Genomic DNA, 25,257 nt, shown 5'->3' on the forward strand with positions numbered 1-25,257 from the left:
CAGGCAACAAAAATGTGTTTACAACCAGTGTGCTACAGCTCCACGGACTACAAATTAGATTTAAAGAGCATAAATCTTGTTATAAGGAGAAAACAGTGCTCCAAGCTGAATAGGATTGCCCACTCGTAACTGTGAGGAATGGGACAGTTTTGGGGGGCCTGCGTGGTCACATGATGTTTTTCTCTATCATGATGCACCACAAAGTGTGTGAAAGCCAGGCCTTGATCTAAATAAACATATTCAGTGGACTTAAAATGATTAAAACATTTATTTTTATTTCAATAATATTAAACACAACATTACAGTAAATATTTAAATAACATTCAACATTTCACATCCAATAAAAAGCCAACAAAAAAACTCATTTTTTACCAGCAAAAAGTTCCCCTTTTGCCTGCAACTCTTATAGTAAGTTGTTATCCCTTGGGTTTGCATAACTTAAAGCTTGCATATAGAAGAAAACTAGTCGAGTTAAAGGGCATTTCCAAAAAGGAATAAACATCTATAATTAAGTGAAAATATGTTTTTACTAAACTAAATCTTACAATTTTCCACCCTACAGTGAAATAAATGAGGGTCATTTTGGTACTATACATTGGAACGCCCACTGTACATATGAAATATTTTTCCATATATAGTATAACTGTAAAAATGTTAAGCAGTAGAAGAAATATAGAATACAGATTCACAATCACAGCAAATCACTTAATAAATACTAGCTGAAGCAGAGGTGGAGCAGTAAGGTCCTGCACTGAAGATGAAGCTGCAGTTGAGTAACTGTATAGAGCAGCCACTGATTATTACAGCCACTTGTTATGTTCAGTAAAACGTATTATTCAAGGTATTGTTGATAAGTATTGTATATTGTTTTGCTTTATTATCGTCGTCTTTAATACTCTAAGTTGCTGTAACAGTAAAATGTATCTATCCTATGTCCAATTGAAGGCAGGGGAAGGAAAGTCGCTGTAATTTGGGGCCCCAGCTGGGTAAGGCCCCAAAGCCTCACCAGGCTGAAGGGTAGCAAAGCTAGCAGGAATGATGACCAGTGGAAACACCACCGCTGGGCCGATGGCAAAACTGATGTCCAAATACACCTAGGAAACAGAAACACATGTAAGATCTGTCTGTATCACACATGATTAGAATCGAACCGCCATTTATGGAGCTTTTAAAGGGACTATTTGTAACTTTCAGAAATGCTTGTTAACAGTGACACCTGTGGCCGTTAAATCAACGAAAGTCAGCGTCGGGCTTGCGCTTGCTCGCTCTAAATAGACATGAACGAGCATCGCTCAAAACAGTGAGGCGACACACGTCAGCTAAAACCACAATATCACTCTATATTTCACCTGCTTGACAGTAATGTTAGCTGACCAGATGAAGGTCTCTCCATGAATCAATGCTGATCCTAGTGTTGGCTTTCCTGCTTCAGGAGGGAGACGATAACGTTACTCGTTGCGGAGCCCCGTCACTTCACATGACACGGAAAACCTCTGTTCGTCTGGAGGAGCTGCAGCAGTTATTTCTGCACAAACGTCCACTGTACATTCACTAGATATTCTCAGAGCTACTAACTCGTCTGCAGTGTGTAGTGAGCATGCATGAATGTGCACGTTGTGTTAGTGCAGGCAGGCAGAGGAGCAGTCTGAACAGCGTAGCCACACGCGAACGCGCATGGGATAGAATTATACGTGTAAAAAGTTACAAACAGTCCCTTTAATTAAGCTGATGGTTCAGTCTGATAAACATGAGTATTGTCTGTTATTATACAGTAAATGTTTATACAGCATTTTTATACTGTGATTTTATAAGCTGTTGTGCGGTTATGCTGTTTCATATTTCTAATGATTGTTGAAGCGTGGGATTTAAAGGTGCTATTGATAACATTGATAACATTCAGCGACTAGATGTCGCGTTCTCCCTCCCCCGTTCCATTGCATTTACTTCACAACAAGTCGTTGCAAGGCAGTTATGTCAATCTCAGCCATTTATCCGTTTTTTCTACACTAGCTGAAGACCCAGAGATACCACGTGATACCAACGTTGTTTTACTATTGGCTCACAAGCCTTGTTAGAAGTGGGAACCAAATGTCAGATATCTTACATGGAGGTAAACATTCATTTTGGACCCGCCATCATTTTTTTAAACAATTCACAATCATAATATTTTTTTTTTTTTTGGAAAAAGCCATACTTTTATTCGGCATCTTTTTTAAGGCTGTGTGAATGTATTTTTTTTTTTTTTTATATATATTTGTCTACATACAAATGTTATCAATAAGACCTTTAAAACAAGACTTGTCTGTGCTACAATTACTTAAATGACAATATTTGCAAACAGAAGCATCTACTTCCTTTCTGAGTTGATGTAACATCACTATTACATTATTACATACCTTGAGGTAATAGTCAATTGAGAAGAGTTCACAATTATGGAGAGTGAAGGCGACATTGGCAGGAATTTCCAATTGACAGGAGACACTTTCCTCTGAGTTCGGTGCGATAGTCTCCCCAACCATTTTGCGCAGACTTTGGTCAGTGGTTGCAGTGGAGGCACCGACGCGGTACACTAATTTCTGCTGTAAACTTAATTTGGGCCTCGTTTTTTTGGAAGAGGAGTTGCGGATTTTGGCAACAACAGATAAAGTGTCACCTGTTAAAAACAAATCATAACATCTGAATACAACATCCATCCGACTTAGTAATGAAACAATATACAAAGCTGTAAACATCAGATATCAGCTGAGAATACACAACATGTCATGTCTGGTTGTGTTCCTTGTAAACTGAAGTGACTTTACCTGGAGAGCAAACCTTCTTGTTAACGGTAGCAGACAATTGGACCTGTCCTTTATCCACTGAACCAGACTGGGGACACTGGAACAAATCATACAAACAAACATTATTTCATATCAACTCAATGCCTCATACGGCTGAAATTCAAAGTTAAGAAGAATATACTGTCATGCACAGGCTGCAGCCTAGGGGCCCCAGATTGGCCAGATTATTTGTAATTATTTAAATGTACTTCAGAGAAAAAACAAAACAAAACAAACGTTTCCCCTATTGACTCATGAGAAACATAAAAAAAAATTAAGTAGCTGATTGGGTAGAAGTGGCCCACATCTACCCAATCAGCTAACCTTGTGAACCTGGCCCCATGATGTGACCAGGTTCATAAGGTCAATTTGGTTTTCAAATAATACGTCACTACTGGACAGAATAGCGGTAAAATGAACAGAGCACAAAAACAAAAAGCACAACAGCTGAAAGAATACCATGACCAAGATCTACTAAAGAAAATCCCTAAAATGACTAGATATGTCAAGGTTTAGATTAAAGCCTGTCTCAATGTGTGTGTGTGTGTGTATATATGACATTGCTCCCCGAGTGTGTACGTGTGGGCCGTGTAATATTCCTATCATGCTTTTCCACATGGCACTAAATCACTTATTTTCTGGTGATGTTAAAGCATGATGAGTAAGTGTGGGTGGCACTTACAAAGAGTATCCTAGGGGCCCCTGACCACCTTAATCCGCCACTGACTGTCATCTTGCCAGGTTTAGATGGAGTTGAGCAATACTGTTGAGCCATGCAATCAATAAACCACTCTCCTCACTCCCAGCTCCACATGCTTTTAACGGAAACTACTCCATTTCCTGTTTATTCAAACAACTGGTTTGTGGTTTCTTTGGTTTCTTCAACATATTATACATCATATCGTACAAAATCTTATATTACGGTAGGTCCTGTTGCCTGCCTCCTCCCTAATATATTTAAGTATAGTACACTGCTGTTATGTTAGAATTTTCTCCATGCCAGACTTCATAACATGTATCATTGTCGTGTCCCATTTACCATTACTTGGCCATGTAAAAAGGACGTTGAAACAAATTTGAGCTCTTTTTGTACTCTAGAAGGCAACCGCCCCGTCCTGGACATCTTTGCTTCAAGCATGTAGACAATCCTTCCATGAACACCCTTGAAGGAAGACGGCATGTCCCTGTAAGACAGAACCGGTCCACTAATGCAGTTATTTGTAAAAGCAAACAATGACACTTGTGCTAGATCAAAATTCCCACTTACCCCTGAGGGATTGTAAACCTGAACTTAAAGCCATGGACTCCTTGGGGAAGTACAGTGTCTGCAAAAGAAGTGAGAATGATTAACACTTCCCGTGACGAGTGACAGAGCCCCTATTTACTCGGGTAGATTAAAGCTGCATTCGGTAACTTTGAGCAAATATGATGAAAAGTTATTTTTGTAAAACTGTCACTCTATCCTGACAGTAATGCATGAGACGGCAACACATTCTCACTCCCAACTCGTCAATTACCGCTGCTTGGTCAATGCTCGATGCTCGGCATCGGAGGTACCCCTCTTGTGTTACTTTTGGTCGTGTCAGGGACGGCATATCAATATACGCTCGTTACATGCACAGTGTCCTTTCAAAATAAACTTCTGTTTTCACAGGAACTTAGGTTTAGGCAACACAACCACTTAGTTAGGTTTAGGGCTCACGCGAATAGCGACTCACGGGACAGACGATACTAACGAGTCATGGGAAAAAATAAGTCAACTTTTAGTTTCGCACGGGACACGAAGAGGGCTCTTCTGGTTGTTTGTTTGACCCATCCACCACCTGCCCTGAGTGGACTCTCGCGCTATTAATATTATTTCACTTGATTTGGACAATGTACACATTGCAATAAAAGCAGTCACCTGGCAAGCAGACCGTGTAAAGATCCTCAGGTGTGGCCACAAGCTATCACTTACAATTAGGCATGCGTTACAACAGCCAAATGCTGATAAAATATGCAAGAGACTGCTAGATTAGTTTCCCCTCACCAGCCAAAAAAACAATGGTATTCTATTGAGTGGCTGGTAGATTTTGGAGTCCAGGTAGACAAAAAAAGTTAATTTCCAACACATCCATCCTATCAAACTAACGCCCATGTTTTATAAATTATGTATAAATGATGTGTCCAAGTGTTAAGGTGAGCAAGCAAATCAAAGGCCAACACATTTCCTACCATTTTCTGCAATTAGGAACTCTTTGAGTTTGAAGTATCTCCTGTGCCCATTGTACGTGCCGTCCTGGTTACACTCTTGCCAGTCGATGCGCGCGTCCCCTTTGGCTTTCACCATCAGGCACTTCACTTTGGTTTCTTTAGTCAAAGTCAAAGTGACTGTTCCTATGATAGTATCCCCTGCAGAAAAAGTTCCCTCTTTGTTGAGAGCTTCATAATCCAGATTTAAGTCCTTTATCCAAGACATTTTAGATGTATCAGCCAAACGCGTGCTCTCTCCTCCACTTGTGGCTACACGGCACGACGCATTGGCTGAATAGTCCTGACTGATAACTGTCAGCTGGCTCTGACTTGTTACAACTGGGCGTGTCTCTGCCTGAAGACTGAGGTCACAAGAAAAACCTCCAATTTCATGTGTTATTTATTATTTATTACAACATACTTTTAATCCATGTATCACAACAGCACAAACAGGCTATCCAGGTTTACTAATTTCTAGTTATTGTAGCTGACTTAGGTAATGTTTAAAAAGGTAAAGAGACAAATGCATGTATATTGAATTTTGATGATTTTGCTCCCTTTAATATAGTGAGAGAGTGAGTGTCCATTAGAGTCAGGAAGAGAGCTGCGTTAGGCACAGGAGCTCATAGTTTTTCTACCGTGTGACACTATGTAATAACTAACTTTTTTCAGTAACCGTTTTAAACTGGATTACATCTCCTGTCATTCGCGTCACACTGAAGTTACGGTGCCTGCAGCTCATTTGTGGCTTATTTTTGGGATCCAGACGGAAAGCCACTACAGTGATTATTGGTAGGCTGTATAACAGTGACTTTAAGGGATCTTATACACATTGTACTATGCACAATGTGTTCATTATTAGGCTATATAACTGGTATAAGTGTAATTTCATAATTTATCGATAAAGACAAAAAGAAAAAATAGGCATATCTTTGATAAAATGGAAGAGATCAGATGGATGAGATTATTTGCCCAGACCTGTGCTGCCTCGTTGTCCAGAAATGAAAATGCATACAACCAAATTATGTGGTTATAACACAGAGAAAGTTCTGGAAAGTTCTTTCTCCACATCTACAGGTCAGAAAAAACACTGGCAGTTTGTGAGTATAACAAATCAGGTTTGCAAAGTATTGTGTAATTAAACTGACAGAAGTAGTTAACTGGAAATATAAGTAAATGTATATTCGACCTCTTGGTATATTAAAAACAACTGTTACAACCCGGCTCAAAGGTTGCAACAAAAATGGGAGACAAGACGAGTTTAAAAATAGTAACAGGCATTTATTTAACAAACTAACAATCAATAACTAAATAAACGTGGGAAGTCAGTAATCAGTAATGTAGGCATGTGTGGGTGTGTGAAAATGTCTGCTGCAAACAAAACCAAAACAGGTGTGCCAGCCAAGGAAGAGAGCCACATCTGTTGAAAGGTAGAGAGCTTTTATCCCAACCACACCAAGCCCGGGTGTGGCTCATCAGCCTGACGACCCTCTCTCCTGCATACTGACCAGTTCTGTAGTGTGTCACTTAGACAGCCAACCAATCACCACACTGCAACCCAGCAACTCCAACACCTGGAGAAGCATTTAAGAATTTACAGCATAGAGATATTAGACAGTAATGGTACATCACCAGGTTTGAAAACAAGATGTTCTTTGGAGGGTTGGTCTATACATGGAAATGCAAGACTAGGTGGTTAACACACAGATCGTCAAACAATGTGCAAGTATCGGACAAAGTGACGTGCAAAATCCCAGCTACCAAAACATACAGAACTGGACTTGCCATAAGCTCCAGCTACCAAAACACACAGAACGGATATAAGCGCTACCCAAAAGTAGCATCAAAAGGTTCCTCTACAACAAAGGCTCACTAGCCAAACAAGTCGTCCCAAGACGCACAGCACAAAGAGGCAACCAAACTACAACAAAGCTCACACCAACCAAGGCATGAGCTGTAGCGCTTATGTTCCCACGGCTAACAGGCCAAGCTACCAAGTTGCATGTCACAGCACAACGACAATTCACCACATCCCTCCTGTAACCATTTACTTGCTGACCATATGAACCACTATAACTTCCTGCAACAGCCATCATTCAGGTTCCCACAAATGGAGCACCTTCAGTGTAACTGGGTCCAACTACCCAGAAACCCTCCAGGCTGTGCAGAACTCTCATAACTGGGTCCAACTACCCCAGCCATCACACACTATTGGTCTAAAGGCACCAACAGAGCCAACAGACAGTGTTGCCCAGGTCAAATAGTGCACAAAAGAGACAATGTACCAAACTAATGTGGAAGTCTCCCCCTACCTAAACTAATCTACCTCACTGAACCCTAGTCTTCATGCAGATTAGCGGGAGGCTCTTTAAACACTTAAACCAGTAGCCTCGGTTAGGCCCCCAGCAAGCTGGTTACCCACCTGACAGCTCTGGATGTGTCCCCGAGACAACTGCTCTGACCGCACACCACACAAAAATAACAAACTAAAAAAACAAACCAACGAGCCCAAATGGACCACATTGCTATGCCTACCCAGGGAAACTCCACAAAAGCTAAAAGTTACTCACTAGAAGACCCTGCAATCACTGCTGATAGCTCACACCTGCCAACCCGTGTTAACACTGGCTGACCAACAGAACTCAGTGCCACAAAATCACCAGCATGCACAACTCAATACTAACACACCAGAACAAATCAGCAACTTGTTATCCAATTCAGCTGCTTACATTCACCAAAAAAAACAGCAGAACAGCCTACTTACCACACTCGACCATGTCTCCCAAAAATCTAGATGCACAACTCAATTTACAAAATGAGGTGCACCTGCCGACTAGGCAACAACTGATCTCATTCATGAAACCACAGTCTCTGCCAATCAAGCATTAACAACTTGTAGAACCAACTGCACAATACCAATCTAAACTGGGTCAAACAAATCCCGGACGAGCCCCCATTTGTTACAACCCGGCTCAAAGGTTGCAACAAAAATGGGAGACCAGACGAGTTTAAAAATAGTAACAGGCATTTATTTAACAAACTAACAATCAATAACTAAATAAACGTGGAAAGTCAGTAATCAGTAATGTAGGCATGTGTGGGTGTGTGAAAATGTCTGCTGCAAACAAAACCAAAACAGGTGTGCCAGCCAAGGAAGAGAGCCACATCTGTTGAAAGGTAGAGAGCTTTTATCCCAACCACACCAAGCCCGGGTGTGGCTCATCAGCCTGACGACCCTCTCTCCTGCAAAACAAAAGTGAACCAGCAAAAAGACACGGGACACCAAGTGGAGTGGGGGTCGTCACAACAACATAAAAAGATGTTTCTTCTTGATACAGTAGGCTAATTGTTGTCCAGTTTCTTTCAAGCCTCCAAACAGAAGAGTGAGGTAGAGAGAGTAGGTATAAACTATATAACACTAAAGAATGATCATTTTAGGATACAGAAAATTATTCTCTGTAAAAAAAAAATAAAAAAATGTAGATTTAGTTTACCACTGAAAACCATATCAATAAAACACCCACCACTGAAGAGTGACTGGTTAAATCCCAAATAGTCCCACAATAGTAGCAGATAGAAAACTTTATTGTTGAGTTTGGCTTGACAGGGTGAACAGGAGTACCTTTGTAGTGTGAATGTGTGTGTGTGTGTGGTTTCTGAAAAAGGAGGAAGGAAAATACAATACAAACCATTCAACCAGTCATTATAAGGAACTGAATGACATAATAATAATAATAATAATAATAATACATTTTATTTGGTAGTGCCTTTCAGGACACCCAAGGACACCTAACAATGCATTAAAAACATACTCCAACAGATGAAAAACAGCATAACATGTTGTTAAGGAAGCACACAGAAATGACTGACACTAAAAGCACCGAAGCAGTAGCTGAAATGAAAGGGATGTAAGAATTATCTTAAAAAAAGGATGAATATACATAAACCATATTAATACAGTATGTGACATAACGTATTTACAGGTCAGTGGACGCACACAACAGTCAAGAATAAAGGTAGCAACACACGTTTTCACTTTAATCCCCTTACAGTGAAATAAATGAGGGGCACAGACAGGTCATTTTGGTCGGCTACTACATCAGAACACACACTGTACATATGAAATATTTTACACATATAACATAACTGTAAATATCGTTAAAAAGTAGTAGAAATACAGAATGCAAATACATTACAAATAGCTCAAATGCCCTCGTGACCTTTCAGTATTTTTGAGTCAAGATTATTTGTTCTTCTTGAAGCTCAGCTTTTGTGATCTGAGCCAGTCGTACCCAGAGGGTCCAGAGAAGGTAAGAAAAGGGACGTATAAGATGGAGGATCTTCTCCCTGTTGAAACAGAGGTGGAGCAGTAGGGCCTTGATGCAGAGGCCGAGCAGTAGGGCCTTGATGCTGCACTGAAGATGAAGCTGCTGTCGGAAAACCGTACGGAGCGGCCTGTGGTGGCCACTGATTATTCCAGCCACTTGTCATGTTTCCAGGCTGAGTGGGATCTGGTGCCGGGTACCCATAAGCACCTGGACCTGCAGGTACAGGATAAGGTCCACTAGGGAAGGCAGGGGGAGGGAAGTCACTGTAACTTGGGGCCCCAGCAGCCCCAGCTGGGTGAGGCCACACAGCTGGGTGAGGCCCCACAGCTGGGTAAGGCCCCACAGCTGGGTAAGGCCGCACAGCTGGGTAAGGCCCCACAGCCTCACCAGGCTGAAGGGTAGCAAAGCCAGCAGGAACGATGACCAGTGGAAACACAACCGTTGGGTCGATGGCAAATCTGATGTCCAAATACGCCTAGGAAACAGACACACATCAAGATGTAAGATCTGTCTGCATCACACACGATTTGAATCAAACCGCAATTTATGGAGCTGGTATTATACTGTTAATGTTTATACAACATTTTATGCTGTGATTTCATAAGCTGCTGGTTATGCGGTTATGCGTTTTTTAATTTCTAATGATTGTTGAAGAGTGGGATTTAAGACAAGACAAGACTCGTCTGTGTTACAATAACTTAACTGCCAATATTTGCCAACAGAAGCGATTACTTCATTTCTGATTTGATACAGGTACATACCTTGAGGTAATAGTCAACTGAGAGGATTTCACAATTCTGGATAGTGTAGGCGGCATCGGCAGGAATCTCCAACTGATAGGAGACCGTTTCCTCTGAGTTCGGTGCGATAGTCTCCCCAACCATTTTGTACAGAATTATGTCACTGATTTTTTTGGAGCCCTTGGCGCGGTACACTATTTTCTGCTGTAAACTGAATTTGGGCTTCGTTTTTTTGGAGGAGTTGTTGCAGATTTTGGCAACAACAGATAAAGTGTCACCTGTCAAAAAAAAAATCATAACATCTGAATATGACCTGTTCTTTTTATGGAATAATGTCACTACACAATAAAACAAATATTATACATTACACATACTCTATGTGTAGTAAGCTAGTCTGACTTTACCTGGAGAGCAAACCTTCTTGTTAATGGTAAAAGACATTTGGATCTTTCCTTTTCCCACTGTACCAGACTGGGGACAAGGGAACAAATCATACAAACAAACAGTATTTCATATCAACTCAATGCCTCATACGGCTGAAATTCAAAGTTCAGGATAATATACTGTCATCCTGCTGTTAACCTTTGGATTAATCCACCCTTTGTCGGTTATCACCATAAAAAGTGAACTCTTTAACATCTCAAAATGCATCCTCCCTGACCAGATGAGGTTGAGCAATACTGTATGCTTTCTCTTGATTCTCTAATGAGCCATACTGTCATATCAATCAATCCAATACTCTCCTCACTCCCACCTCCACTCCCTTTCATGCTTATTCACACTATTTATTTAACAGGTTACACGTCATATTGTACAAACTCTCATAGTACGGTGGGTCCTGTTGCCTGCCTCCTCCCTATTATGTATGTATAGTATGCTACTGTTAGGATAGAAATCTCTCCATGCCAGACTTCATGAAACTTTGTTCAGACACATTCTTTATAAAACTGTTTTTGTTCTTAAATTGATATCTCTGGCTCTCTGGTCATGTGACTTCTTATCTTAAATATTTTCCTTACAAGTTCATTTGGATTATCAAATTCATAACATGTATCATTGTCGTGTCCAACTTACCATTACTTGGCCAGGGTACGAAAAGGACTTTGAAACAAAATTGAGCTCTTTCTGTGCTAGAGAAGGAAACCGCCAGCTCCTGGACATCTTTGCTTCAAGCATATAGACAATCTTTCCATGAATCCCCTTGAAAGATGGAGGCATGTCCCTGTAAGACAGAACCGGTCCACTAATGCAGTTATTTGTAAAAGCAAACAATGACACGTAAACAAGATAGAAATTCCCACTTACCACTGAGGGATTGTAAACCTGAACTTGAAGCAATGGGCTCCTTTGGGAAGTACAGTGCCTGTAAAAGCAGTGAGAATGATTAACATTTCCTGTAGTGATCTTACAAATAACAGAGCCTCTATTTTACTCAGCTGGATTCATGTATTTATGTTGTGTGCTCAATGACAATGTCAGATTCATGGGGTTCTGGGAAGTTCACGTACAACCAATTTAATTCATGGGTAACAACATGTAGGGGAGAGTGGGGTGATTTTACTGACTCTGTGATGGAGAGAGGCCCATATGACCAGTGGTAAGCATATTTAGGTTCAAAAAACATTTTTTGGCTTTCAAAGGGATGTTCAAGGAGTCATGAAGTTTGAAAAACTCTCACACGTGTTAGTGCTTTAGGAAGTTACAATACGAGGCTTGTTAAAATGGCATGGGGAAGTGGAGCCTTTTATTGGTAAAAGAAATGTATAAAATGAATTTAAAAAGCTGAGCAAAACTCTGAGGAGCGGCTTACCACTTAAAGGAGAATGTAGCTGGTCCAGCTTAACAGCCCACCTTCAGAGAGTCTGAGCCGGAATTACAGATACAGGAAGTTGGCTCGGGTCTTGAGGGAGTTGTAGTATTATTCACCGACAAATTAATTGTACAACAGGGCGCATGAAGCCACCGGCAACACTACAGTTGCTAACGCGGCACAAACCTAAACAGACTCGGTCTGTCAGACATCACGCTGGGCAGACAGAGTAACGTTACTTACCCTCATCATCGGGGGTAAGTTGAGCCAAAAAAAAGTCATATATTGAAAACTGCTTATTTTAGATCCAAAGTGATTATTCTCAATAATGCACCACACCTTGAAATGTACATGTTTTAGTTGGAGACAGTACTGTCATTCCCTCACTTTAAAGACACCTCAAGTGAAAACAGGTTCAACTCACCCCGTTCTCCCCTATAGGATTACTTCAGAATGGGTGTAGAGATGTATAAAAATGACCATATACAAAGGCTACAAGTAGACATTCCTTAAAGATGCATTTTAGGCACATTTAGCTGTTGTTGTTGTTGTTGTCAACACTGGAAGAAAACTATTACCAGATTTTGATATCAAGAAATAATGGGTGATACTTTGCAATAAAAGCTGTCACACTGACAAGTGCAAAGATCCTCTGGTACCAATATTGAAAGCAATACAGGTACAATATCTGTACATCATGTACAAGGTAGGCTATATCTGGCTATAAAGACATTATAAACACCATGTTATCAAACCAACGCCCATGATGAAGTGATAAGAGGAGATTTATTTCACCTACCTTTGGCATTTTCTGCAACCAGGTGCTCTTTGAGTTTGAAGTATCTCCTGTGCGCGCTGTACGACCTGCGGTTGTCTCCGGTGCCCTCTGACCATTTAACGTGCGCGTCCCCTTTGGCTTTCACCAGCAGGCACTTCACTTTGGTTTCTTTAGTCAAAGTGAAAGTGACTGTTCCTACGATAGTATCCCCTACAGAAAAAGTTCCCTTATTGTTGACAGCTTCATAGGTCAGATTTAAGTCCTTTATCGGAGACATTTTAAGATCCTATCGGTGACAACACAGCAGGAAGTACTGGCTATAACTCTAGTCTTTATAACTTTTAGCTGCCGCTTACAGCTGGGTGTGGTGGTGGTGTCGTTCCGCCTCAAGACGGCCAGTTCTCGCGAGATGTTAGGTTAGGCATTGATCTCGAATCCAATTCCTAATCCATACTTTATTGATCCAGGAGGGGAAATTGAGTTGCTCCCGTTCTAGCATATAAATATAAATATATTAAAATAGAGAAATCATAAGAAAATATAAATAAGAATTATATATCTATATATATAACAACTCTGCAAATAATAATGCTGAAAAATAGGATCTATGCAAATAATATAAATGCATGCACACAGAAATGATGGACACTAAAAGCACTAAAGCAGTAGCTGAAACGAAAGGGACGTAAGAATTATCTAAAAAAAAAGGTAGCAACACACGTTTTCGCTTTAATCCCCTTACAGTGAAATAAATGAGGGGCACAGACAGGTCATTTTGGTCGTTGGCTACTACATCAGAACACACACTGTATATATGAAATATTTTACACATATAACATAACTGTAAATATCGTTAAACAAAGTAGTAGAAATACAGAATGCAAATACATTACAAATAGCTCAAATGCCCTCGTGACCTTTCAGTATTTTTGAGTCAAGATTATTTGTTCTTCTTGAAGCTCAGCTTTTGTGATCTGAGCCAGTCGTACCCAGAGGGTCCAGAGAAGGTAAGAAAAGGGACGTATAAGATGGAGGATCTTCTCCCTGTTGAAACAGAGGTGGAGCAGTAGGGTCTCGATGCAGAGGCCGAGCAGTAGGACCTTGATGCTGCACTGAAGATGAAGCTGCTGTTGGAAAACCGTACGGAGCGGCCTGTGGTGGCCACTGATTATTCCAGCCACTTGTCATGTTTCCAGGCTGAGTGGGATCTGGTGCCGGGTACCCATAAGCACCTGGACCTGCAGGTACAGGATAAGGTCCACTAGGGAAGGCAGGGGGAGGGAAGTCACTGTAACTTGGGGCCCCAGCAGCCCCAGCTGGGTAAGGCCCCACAGCTGGGTGAGGCCCCACAGCTGGGTAAGGCCCCACAGCTGGGTAAGGCCCCACAGCTGGGTGAGGCCCCACAGCTGGATAAGGCCCCACAGCTGGGTAAGGCCCCACAGCTGGGTGAGGCCCCACAGCTGGGTAAGGCCCCACAGCTGGGTGAGGCCCCACAGCTGGGTGAGGCCCCACAGCTGGATAAGGCCCCACAGCTGGGTAAGGCCCCACAGCTGGGTGAGGCCCCACAGCTGGGTAAGGCCCCACAGCTGGGTAAGGACCCACAGCCTCACCAGGCTGAAGGGTAGCAAAGCCAGCAGGAACGATGACCAGTGGAAACACAACCGTTGGATCGATGGCAAAACTGATGTCCAAATACGCCTAAGAAACAGAAACACATCAAGATGTAAGATCTGTCTGCATCACACACGATTTGAATCAAACCGCCATTTATGGAGCTGGTATTATACTGTTAATGTTTATACAACATTTTATGCTGTGATTTCATAAGCTGCTAAGCGGTTATGCGTTTTTTATATTTCTAATGATTGATGAAGCGTAGGATTTAAGACAAGACAAGACTCGTCTGTGTTACAATAACTTAACTGCCCAATATTTGCAAACAGAAGCGATTGCTTCATTTCTGAGTTGATGCAACATCACTGTTACATTACTACATACCTTGACATAATAGTCAACCGAGAGGATTTCACAATTCTGGATAGTGCAAGCGACATCGGCAGGAATCTCCAACTGACAGGAGACCGTTTCCTCTGAGTTCGGTGCGATAGTCTCCCCAACCATTTTGCACAGACATCCGCCACTGGTTTCTATGGAGCCCTGGGCGCGGTACACTATTTTCAGCTGTAAACTGAATTTGGGCTTCGTTTTTTTGGAAGAGTTGTTGCAGATTTTGGCAACAACAGATAAAGTGTCACCTGTCAAAAAAAAAAAAAAATCATAACATCTGAATATGACCTGTTATTTTTATGGAATAATGTCACTACACATTAAAACAAATATTATACATTACACATACTCTATGTGTAGTAAGGTGGAGTGACTTTACCTGGAGAACAAACCTTCTTGTTAATGGTAGCAGACATTTGGACCTGTCCTTTTTCCACTGTACCAGACTGGGGACAATGGAACAAATCATACAAACAAACAGTATTTCATATCAACTCAATGCCTCATACGGCTGAAATTCAAAGTTCAGGATAATATACTGTCATCTTGCTGTTAACCTTTGGATTAATCCACCCTTTGTCGGTTATCACCATAAAAAGTGAACTCTTTAACATCTCAAAATGCATCCTCCCTGACCAGATGAGGTTGAGCAATACTGCATGCTTTCTCTTGATTCTCTAATGGGCCATACTGTCATATCAATCAATCCAATACAATACTCTCCTCACTCGCACCTCCACTCCCTTTCGTGTTTATTCACACAACTGGTTTCTGGTTTCTGTTTATTTAACATGTTACACGTCATATTGTACAAACTCTCATAGTACAGTGGGTCCTGTTGCCTGCCTCCTCCCTATTATGTAAGTATAGTATGCTGCTGTTATGATCTCTCCATGCCAGACTTCATGAAACTTTGTTCAGACACATTCTTTATAAAACTGTTTTTGTTCTTAAATTGATATCTCTGGCTCTCTGGTCATGTGACTTCTTATCTTAAATATTTTCCTTACAAGTTCATTTGGATTATCAAATTCATAACATGTATCATTGTCGTGTCCAACTTACCATTACTTGGCCAGGGTGCGAAAAGTACTTTGAAACAAAATTGAACTCTTTCTGTGCTCGAGAAGACATCCGCCAGCTCCTGGACATCTTTGCTTCAAGCATATAGACAATCCTTCCATGAATCCCCTTGAAAGATGGAGGCATGTCCCTGTAAGACAGAACCAGTCCACTAATGCAGTTATTTGTAAAAGCAAACAATTACACGTAAACGAGATAGATAGAAATTCCCACTTACCCCTGAGGGATTGTAAACCTGAACTTGAAGCGATGGGCTCCTTGGGGAAGTACAGTGCCTGTAAAAGCAGTGAGAATGATTAACATATCCTGTAGTGAGCTTACAAATAACAGAGCCTCTATTTTACTCAGCTGGATTCATGTATTTATGTTGTGTGCTCAATGACAATGTCAGATTCATGGGGTTCTGGGAAGTTCACGTGCAACCAATTTAATTCATGGGTAACAACATGTAGGGGAGAGTGGGGTGATTTTACTGACTCTGTGATGGAGAGAGGCCCATATGACCAGTGGTAAGCATATTTAGGTTCAAAAAACATCTTTTGGCCATTCAAAGTGATTTTTTTTTACTTTCGAGGAGTCATGAAGTTTCTTAAAAAGTACTTTAAGAAGTTACAATATGAGGCTATACTGTTAGCATGAGTTTAGCTCTAAACTGCTGGATGATACAAGTTTGTAAAAATGGTGAGGGTGGGGTGATTTGAGCCAAAATGCCTGGGGAAGTGGAGCCATTTATAATTATATATAATTATATTATATTAGGGATGCTAATAATTAACCGACATTAATTAATAATACCGATTAATGCTATCGGTTAAATGGTAAAAAGAAATTAATAAAATTAATTTAAAAAGCTGAGCAAAACTCAGAGGAGCGGCTTGTCACTTAAAGGAGAATAGCTGGTCCACCTTAACAGCACACCTTCAGAGAGTCTGAGCCGGAGTTACAGATACAGGAAGTTGACTCGGGCCTTGAGGGAGTTGTAGTATTATTCACCGACAAATGAACTGTACAACAGGGAGCACGAAGGCAATGTGTGCTAACGCAGCACAAACCAAACAGACTCGGTCTGTCAGACATTACGCCGGGCAGACAGAGTTACGTTACTTACCCTCATCATCGGGGGTAAGTTGAGCCAAGAGACTACTTTTTTTTTTTTTTTAGAAAGTCATATATTGAAAAATGCTTATTTTAGATCCAAAGTGATTATTCTCAATAATGCACCACACCTTGAAATGTACATGTTTTAGTTGGGGACAGTACTGTCATTCCCTCACTTTAAAGACGCCTCAAGTAAAAACAGGTTCAACTCACCCCGGTCTCCCCTATAGGCCTACTTCAGAATGTGTTTAGAGATGTATAAAAATGACCATATACAAAGGCTACAAGTAGACATTCATTCAAGATGCATTTTAGGCATATTTAGTTGTTGTTGTTGTTGTTGTCAACACTGGAAGAAAACTATTACCAGATTTTGATATTTTTTGAAACAGTGTAACAATCAAGAAATAATGGGTGATACTTTGCAATAAAGGCACTCACCTGTCAAGCAGACAGTGCAAAGATCCTCTGGTACCAATATTGAAAGCAATTACAGGTACAATATCTGTACATCATGTACAAGGTAGGCTATATCTGGCTATAAATACATTATAAACACCATGTTATCAAACCAACGCCCATGATGTTGTATTGAAGTGATAAGAGGAGATTTATTTCACCTACCTTTGGCATTTTCTGCAACCAGGTTCTCTTTGAGTTTGAAGTATCTCCTGTGCGCGCTGTACGACCTGCGGTTGTCTCCGGTGCCCTCTGACCAGTGGACGTGCGCGTCCCCTTTGACTTTCACCAGCAGGCACTTCACTTTGGTTTCTTTAGTCAAAGTGAAAGTGACTGTTCCTACGATAGTATCCCCTACAGAAAAAGTTCCCTTATTGTTGACAGCTTCATAGGTCAGATTTAAGTCCTTTATCGGAGACATTTTAAGATCCTATCGGTGGCAACACAGCAGGAAGTACTGGCTATAACTCTAGTCTTCGTATCTTTTACCTGCCGCTTACAGCTGGGTGTGGTGGTGGTGTCGCTCCGCCTCAAGACGGCCAGTTCTCGCGAGATGTTAGGTTAGGCATTGATCTCGAATCCAATTCCTAATCCATACTTTATTGATCCCCGAGGGGAAATTGAGTTAGGTTTTGCTCCCGTTCTACCATATAAATAGAAATATATATAAAGGAATCAAAAGAAAATATAAATAAGAAACATATATATAAAACAACTGTGCAATTAATAATGCTGAAAAATAGGATCTTTGCAAATAATATAAATGCATGCATTTATAAAAATGCAAGAATAGCGTAAAATAAGAATAAAATAAAATAAATGCTGTGTTAATATATATATATATATATATATATATGTATATGTATATGTATATGTATATATATATATATACATATATGTATATATGTGTACATATATACATATATGTGTATATATCTATATAGATATATGTATATCTATATAGATATATATTTTTTATAACCCCATAATTTATTATATCTTCAACTGTGCAATACTGACTTAACAGTACATTAATTCAGCTGTGCAATAATCTGGTTTATGTATGACAATAAAGTAGCATAAATTAAATGTCTATCAGTTTGAGCAGTTTACAAGTAAATGTTTTTTACCGGTAGTTGCACGGAACTGATATTGGATCGTTTTCCATGACGAACACAATTCAGCGTTGCATGTCGTCAGTAAGGCCAGCAGGTTAAGTGGGCATTGATGCAGGCTCGCTGTTGGAGGGTTTCATAACCCACTTCCATTCCCTGTGAACTGGTTTGGAATGGCCCTTAGTATGGAGGACCCTCTATGCGCGGTAGTGTCCAGTGCTTGCATACTGTAATATTTCACCAGAAATAGTATGCAATTCGCGTACTATTTGTTTCATACTAAGGTTTGGGACAAAAATCTCACATACCGTTTTAGCGTACTAAATTGCATGTTAGATTTCAGATCAGATTTCGCAATTTGCGGGTTACCTTCTAGACACCACCCCAGGAAACTTTAATATTGCCTCATATCCGGAATTTTTTTTACAACATACGTTTAAGCAATCCTGGTATCAGATGGATGAGTGAGTCATCCACCAATCGCCTCTGCCATCAGTGTATGAACGTGTGTGTGAATGTGTGAATGCTGACATGTAGCGTAAAGCGCTTTGAGACTAGAAAAGCGCTTTATAAAAAAAAATGCAAGTCCAAAATACACACATCAGAGTCAATTATAACCGAGAAACTTTCCCTGACAGTTCTTTATTCACATCTACAAGTCAAAGAAAACACTGGCAGTTTGTGAGTATAACAAATCAGGTTTGCAAAGTATTGTGAAATTAAACAGACAGAAGTAGTTGTCTGGTGTTAAACTCAACAGACTTGAAAATATAAGTCAATGTATATTTGGCCTCTTAGTTGATTGCTTTAATTAAAAAAAACCCCATATAAAAACATGTTTCTTCTTGATACAGTAATCGGTTGAAAGAAACTGGACAACTAGCCTCCAAACAGAAGAGTGAGGTAGAGAGAGTAGGTATAAACCATATAACACTGAAAAAGTGATCAGTCGAGGACACTTGAGTTGAACAAGGCACGTGAAATACACAGTGTATCCTGATTGCTGAAGTTTGAACAGCTTGACAAGGCCAATCAGCAACATGACCTGACCAGAAAACAACTATCACATGAAATGCAAAAAGTCACATTGTTGTATATAATCGTTTACATGCAAACAGTAATTGCACAGTGATTTTTTTTATTTCAAATGCACACTTCAAATTTAACAACACTAATAAAATGTTAAGGACACAATTTAGCTGATTGGATTTCACATTTATAACTAAGTATTAGTATTTTACGTCATAACTAATAAACTGATTCAGTCACTAAGCATACCTTCTGTTATTTTGCATCAGATTCGTCAGTAGAAGACGGGAAAAGGAGTGCATATGCTGGAGGAGCTTCATCCGATTGAGACAGGAAGTCTGTGTTCATCATTGGCGCAGAAGGCAGCGAGTCGTATGCTGGAGCACTTGGGTACATGTTAAAGGGTGGAGGAGGAGGAGGGGATGGGTGGATCTCCGGGGCAGATGGGGGTGGATGAAATGTTGGGGCAGTAGGCGGAGGGTGAAGCACAGAAGACGATGATGAAGATGAAAATGGAGACCCATACGGAGATGCCAGTTGTGGCACTGGGTTATTGTAGCCCCCACTCGGCTGAGCAGGGTACAAACCTGGTGGACCGGCAGACACCAGTGGGTTACCTGGGTACACAGTTGGTGTTGGTGCTGAATACCTTTGGGTTCCTGGGTATCCATAACTGCCTGAGCGTGGGGATACAGGATAACGACCCATAGACACCGCAGGGGGAGAGAAGTCGCTATTGCTCGGGCCCCCAACAGCCCCAGCTGGGTAGGGACCCGCAGCCGCACCAGGCTCCAAGTCTGGAGGAATAATGACTACTGGGAATATGATCTCTGGATCGAAAGCAAAGCTGATGTCCAGATACGCCTGAGAAAAAAAAACATGACAGCCTCATTAGCACATTAGGCTGTAATTTAAAAATAGAAGAGCAATAGAACATCTGACAGCCGTTGCTTACCTTTAAATGGTATTCCACTGAGATAATCTCACAATTTTGGATTGATGGCCCCTGATCACGAGGAATCTGCATTGCACACCTGATATCCTTCTGCCATTGGGCTTTAATACAGGGGTCGACTACTTTCTGGATAACGTGGCTCTCGTGTTTGGTATTGCCGTTGGCACGGAACACCACATCCTGGATTAAACTGAATTTGGGCGTCATCTCACTGGACGAGGAATTGTTGATTTTTGCAACAATTACAATAACTTCACCTATGAGGAAAACAACAATATTTTTTAGTTCATTTAAATTAATTTGAATTCAAGTGCCACATAGGACAACACAGAGTGCTCCAGAGTGTGTATTATATAAAGGCAGTTTATTATTATGCCTGTGAGGCTAAATTTACTCCCGTTATATCAACAGTGGTGAAATGCTAAACCCCTACCACTTATCGTTCCATGCATGAAAGTACTATCTGACAAAGTCTGGCAATAACACAGTAAATATGATGTTCAATTATGTTATTTTTCTTTTAATGACTTTAATCATACCATTATGTCGAGTAACATACCCTAACTGACTAAAACCTTTCCCAAAATTTACATTACATTTTTTTCATGCTTGTTGGCAAAAGTAATAAGTAGGATAACACAATTCATGAACTATAATGTCAACAGTATTCCTGTTTTATTAAAATAGATTGCAGCAGAAGATCTTCTTTCATGGTTTGAACATACCATGTTTAAAGAACAACGTTTACTACCTGGGGCATAGCCACTCTTGTCAACAATGACCTCCATGTTTGCATGTCCTTTTGAGAAAAGCCCCATCTCTTTCTTTGTTGAACCAACTTGGCGTGACTAGAATACAATAAACAGGGAAAACAATTACTTTTGTAACTTTTGTTATTATTAAGACAATACAGTGCATGATTTAAGAGTTTAAGTTAGAGCTGCAAAGAATTAATTGTCAACTATTAAATTAATCGGCAACTATTTTGATAATTGATTAATAGGTTTTTAAAAACGTTTTAAGAAAAAAAGGGAAGATTCTCTGATTCCAGCTTCTTTAATCCTTCTCAAATCCTTGACAAAACAAGACATTTGAGAACGTCATCTTGGGCTTTGGGAAACACTGATTGACATTTTTCACCATTTTCTGACATTTTATAGACCAAACAACTAATCGATTAATCGAGAAAATAATCAACAGATTAATCGACAATGAAAATAATCGTTAGTTGCAGCCCTAGTTTAAGTTATAGAGCCATTTTCTACAGAACAAATAGTACCAATGAAAGCTTCCCACAACAAGGTCTGTAAATTATCCAGAGTAACTTTTTTTAATGGAATTTGAGCAGCACAAATTGAAATCCAAATCCTATTATGTTTTTTTTCCGCAGTAGATGTTTTGACTTGTCATAGCAGGAAAAGCATATGTGGAGCTGATGGCTCTGTTCTATGTATCTAAGTATTTCAGTAAGCCAAACCAGTGAACGAGCATGCCCAATAGCTGGACCCTGGCACTGACTACTCTTAATGAAATGCAGCCATCATTATTGCTATTAATTATAACTATACTTTTGAAATAATTAAATGTTTGCTGTGAAAAAAGCCCATCACTCCCATTATATTGCAATGGATGAATAGATTTCAGAGTTGGATATTTCAAAACGTACAGCAATTAAAAGCAAAATTATCTACGTGGCTAGATATAATAGGGATAAGTTAGAATGTGGTTTAGGAAAACTGTGTAATACCTATACTTTTCATTTTCAATAGTCTGTTTTTATTTTTTTCTGCTACACCCCCAAGAGAAGTGCCGCATCCAAGAAAAGGTCTGCTGGCACCCACTGTAACATCACACATGCTATACTGTGGAATAAAGGGATATAGTTTCTGTCAGGTGATTTACACTATCAGACATTAGAGTATCTATGTTTACACACCTTGAGAGAATGAAGGTTTGGATAGGAGACAAAACGTAGCTCCTGTTCTAATGTACGGTCCATCCTCCAACTCCTGGAGAGCTTGGCTTCCAGCTTGTAGACAATCTTTCCATGACTCCCCTTGAAGGATGAAGGCAAGCTTCTGTAATGGACAACCAGCAGATTCATTTTATGTAATCTGAATTGAATTCACATCCGTTAATAGAGTGTGCAGGAGTAGTCTATTTGGTCCTGTTTGTGAAAAATCAATTACATTGTGAAAGTGAAAACATTATGTTTTGGTAAACTGTCTAGCTGTACTTACCCTGTTGGTATGTTAAAGCTGAATTTATAGACATGGACTCCTCTGGGAAGTACAGTTTCTAAGAGGGAAAGGATTTGGGTGTTAAACCTGCAGTAGGCAGAATGTCTTTGGCGTCATTGGGCAAAATTTCCATAATAACCTTTCCGGATATTGTAATTAAAGTCTTCTGAGAGATAACTAGACTTTCAGGCTTTAGAAAATCTGGCCAGTCACGGGAGGCTTTGGCCAATCACAGGTCATTTCAGAAGGAGAGTGTTCCCATTGAGCATTCCTATTGGCTGTACTCCGGCTGGTGGGCGGTGCTTGGCATTTCCTAAGCAGATCTCAACATGGCTGCCGAGTCACAAAGTTTCTAATTTTACAACTAAACAGTACACTACAAGATGTTTCTGAAAACTTTTGAGGCGAGAAATAGGCATTAACGTAACAGAATATTAATTAATATTTGATCAGTGCTGCCTAGTTTGACTGCTTGGTCAGAGTACGCCAGTGATTGACAGCTGCTCAGAGACAGCAAGGCTCCTCCGGTCTGTGAAATCTAGCAGATGCCATTAGGAGCAGCGCAGGACACTGGAGGACACTGTAGGTGACAGAGGCACACAATTTTTTTCAGATTACCCGTCTCATGCACTACTGTCAGGATATAGCGACCGTTTTATATTTGCTCCAATCTCGCCTACTGCTTATTTAATACTAACAGTGGTCTACTGCCATTACTAGCTACTATAAATAGCAATGAACACAGTGGTGGAAAAATAATACTTGCACTCTATATAAGTATATTACCATTTAATACTTCTACTCCACTGCACTTCATTTCAATATTGTACATTCTGTTACTTACATTAATGTAAGAGCTGCAATTTAAGTCACTTATTGGCACTGTTATATGGAATAAACTAAACTAGTAGTTAAACTGAGCTCCTAATCGACCAACTATACCATACTTTTACTTAAGTTTTAACTTGTTTTATTGTGGTATTGCTATTTTGATGTTAAGTAATGACTATTTTATCATCACCATCACAACTGGATAAAAGAAAACTGCATAAACAAAGAATCAGGGAGGAAACAACAGAGGAAGCTGCATGGCCTCAGTCAGTTCTGGTTAAGGCATGCATGACTAACAAGACGTCCACAGCTTACCCTTGGTGTTGGCTGGGATCAGAAACTGCTTCAGTTTGAAGTATCTCCTGTGGTCAGCGTATGTATGGGTGTGATCGCCGCTCTTTTTCGTCCAACGCACCTCAGCGTCTCCTTTAGCTTTAACAAACAGGCTCTCCACTGAGGTCTCCTTTAACAAGGCCAGTGTTACTTTCCCAGTGAGAGTGTCTCCCTCCGAAAACGTCCCGTGCTCATTCAGCGCGTCGTAAGTCAACGTAAAGCTTTTAATTGCAGGCATATTGTCTTACTGCGCGTGAGGACTATATTCTGGTTAGATGAAAAAAGATAAATAGTGGATCGCATGCTCAAATCCAAACGCTTTTGCTATATTGTTAAGGGTGCGCCCACCCATGGCTGCTGGACTAGTGGGATAAGACACGCCCTACGAAAGTCTGCTCAAAGACCTCTACTGCCATCCAATGTACAAAGAAGAGACTGTGCATGGTTTATGCATCAATTGCAAGATACCACTCTGTGCGAAACACAGCGCAATGCAATCATTCAAAAAATAATGGTACAAAGCCCACTGGAGGTCAATCAGTGTAAAAAGAGATATGGAAGTTCAGAGTAATGCGGTCATTATAAAGATCAACCACAGACATCCCAGCCAACATTGGTATATGGGGCCCATGTGGGTAGTAAATGGGCTGAAAAATGGGCCCTATATGGGATTGTCCATGGGTTCGCTAATGGCCCCGTGCCAATTGAACCTTGTGGGTTTCATGCAGGAGTACACTGGGTGTTATACGGGCCCAATCTGAGCAACATAAACCAAAACCCATCTCGGCCCCAGGTTTAAGCTCTATGTGGGAACTACATGGGGACTACATGGCCTGAAATATGGGCTGTAAGTGGGTTTGTCCACAGTTTCCATGTTGGCCCCATGCACTAATTTCCCAATAGTGACCCAACTAGGACCCACACGAGTAGCCCACATAGGGAGCCCATTTGGGACCTACTTAGTTGATCCAAGTGGGCCCCAGATAAGATGCCCATTTTGGGCCCATACCCACTTGGTACTGTAATGGAAATTCAATTAATATTCCAAGATGAGTCCTAATGAACGCTGAAATAAGGATCTCGAACAGATGAAATGTCTTTGTTGTATTTTATTCTTGCAAGAAGAGGCACTGGTTATTCAGAGTCACACAAAGTCTGCAGAAGAGTGCACTGCAGGAGATTATTAAAATGTGACTATATATAAATCTACAACAGGGAGACTGTGAGAAAAGGAGTTGTTTTGCACATATAAGGAGTTGTTTACTCAAACAGTGTCCCAGTAAAAGTCAACACTCAGTACTTTCCCACTAGATGAGACAAAGAGCACACAGACAGTAACTTTCCACTGTTGCATAAAGAGATAGCATTACATACAATGTCATTTTCCATTACAGTACCCA

The 25,257-nt window shown here is 40.5% G+C and overlaps 4 protein-coding genes across 5 annotated transcripts; all 4 read right to left on the minus strand.

The window, feature by feature from the left end:
- Nucleotides 1-336: 336 nt before the first annotated feature.
- LOC119493497 (arrestin domain-containing protein 3-like) lies at nt 337-5,277 on the minus strand. The gene is made up of 6 exons (XM_037778852.1): nt 5,034-5,277; nt 4,087-4,144; nt 3,859-4,003; nt 2,802-2,877; nt 2,397-2,653; nt 337-1,094 (listed from the first exon to the last, which is right to left on the minus strand). Exons 1-6 carry the CDS (start codon nt 5,275-5,277, stop codon nt 930-932), a joined length of 945 nt encoding a protein of 314 aa, XP_037634780.1. The 3' UTR covers nt 337-929.
- A 3,337-nt stretch (nt 5,278-8,614) lies between these two features.
- LOC119493496 (arrestin domain-containing protein 3-like) lies at nt 8,615-13,080 on the minus strand. 2 transcript variants are annotated; one of them, XM_037778851.1, is made up of 6 exons: nt 12,729-13,080; nt 11,425-11,482; nt 11,194-11,341; nt 10,524-10,590; nt 10,141-10,397; nt 8,615-9,854 (listed from the first exon to the last, which is right to left on the minus strand). In XM_037778851.1, the coding sequence occupies exons 1-6, from the start codon at nt 12,982-12,984 to the stop codon at nt 9,315-9,317; spliced, it is 1,326 nt and encodes a 441-aa protein (XP_037634779.1). In that variant the 5' UTR covers nt 12,985-13,080; the 3' UTR covers nt 8,615-9,314. The 2 variants fall into 2 exon arrangements, with proteins under 2 accessions (XP_037634779.1, XP_037634778.1); XM_037778850.1 differs by having other exon boundaries at nt 10,524-10,599.
- Nucleotides 13,081-13,411: 331 nt separating this feature from the next.
- Nucleotides 13,412-17,852, minus strand: LOC119493495 (arrestin domain-containing protein 3-like). The gene is made up of 6 exons (XM_037778849.1): nt 17,520-17,852; nt 16,015-16,072; nt 15,780-15,927; nt 15,094-15,169; nt 14,706-14,962; nt 13,412-14,405 (listed from the first exon to the last, which is right to left on the minus strand). The coding sequence occupies exons 1-6, from the start codon at nt 17,773-17,775 to the stop codon at nt 13,668-13,670; spliced, it is 1,533 nt and encodes a 510-aa protein (XP_037634777.1). The 5' UTR covers nt 17,776-17,852; the 3' UTR covers nt 13,412-13,667.
- Nucleotides 17,853-19,084: 1,232 nt separating this feature from the next.
- Nucleotides 19,085-24,346, minus strand: LOC119493587 (arrestin domain-containing protein 3-like). The gene is made up of 6 exons (XM_037779034.1): nt 23,840-24,346; nt 22,694-22,751; nt 22,390-22,531; nt 21,205-21,301; nt 20,454-20,710; nt 19,085-20,362 (listed from the first exon to the last, which is right to left on the minus strand). The coding sequence occupies exons 1-6, from the start codon at nt 24,093-24,095 to the stop codon at nt 19,754-19,756; spliced, it is 1,419 nt and encodes a 472-aa protein (XP_037634962.1). The 5' UTR covers nt 24,096-24,346; the 3' UTR covers nt 19,085-19,753.
- Between the last annotated feature and the right edge of the window lie 911 nt (nt 24,347-25,257).

The sequence above is a fragment of the Sebastes umbrosus genome, chromosome 8, assembly GCF_015220745.1.
Source record: "Sebastes umbrosus isolate fSebUmb1 chromosome 8, fSebUmb1.pri, whole genome shotgun sequence".
In the NCBI taxonomy this organism is placed as follows: domain Eukaryota; kingdom Metazoa; phylum Chordata; class Actinopteri; order Perciformes; family Sebastidae; genus Sebastes; species Sebastes umbrosus.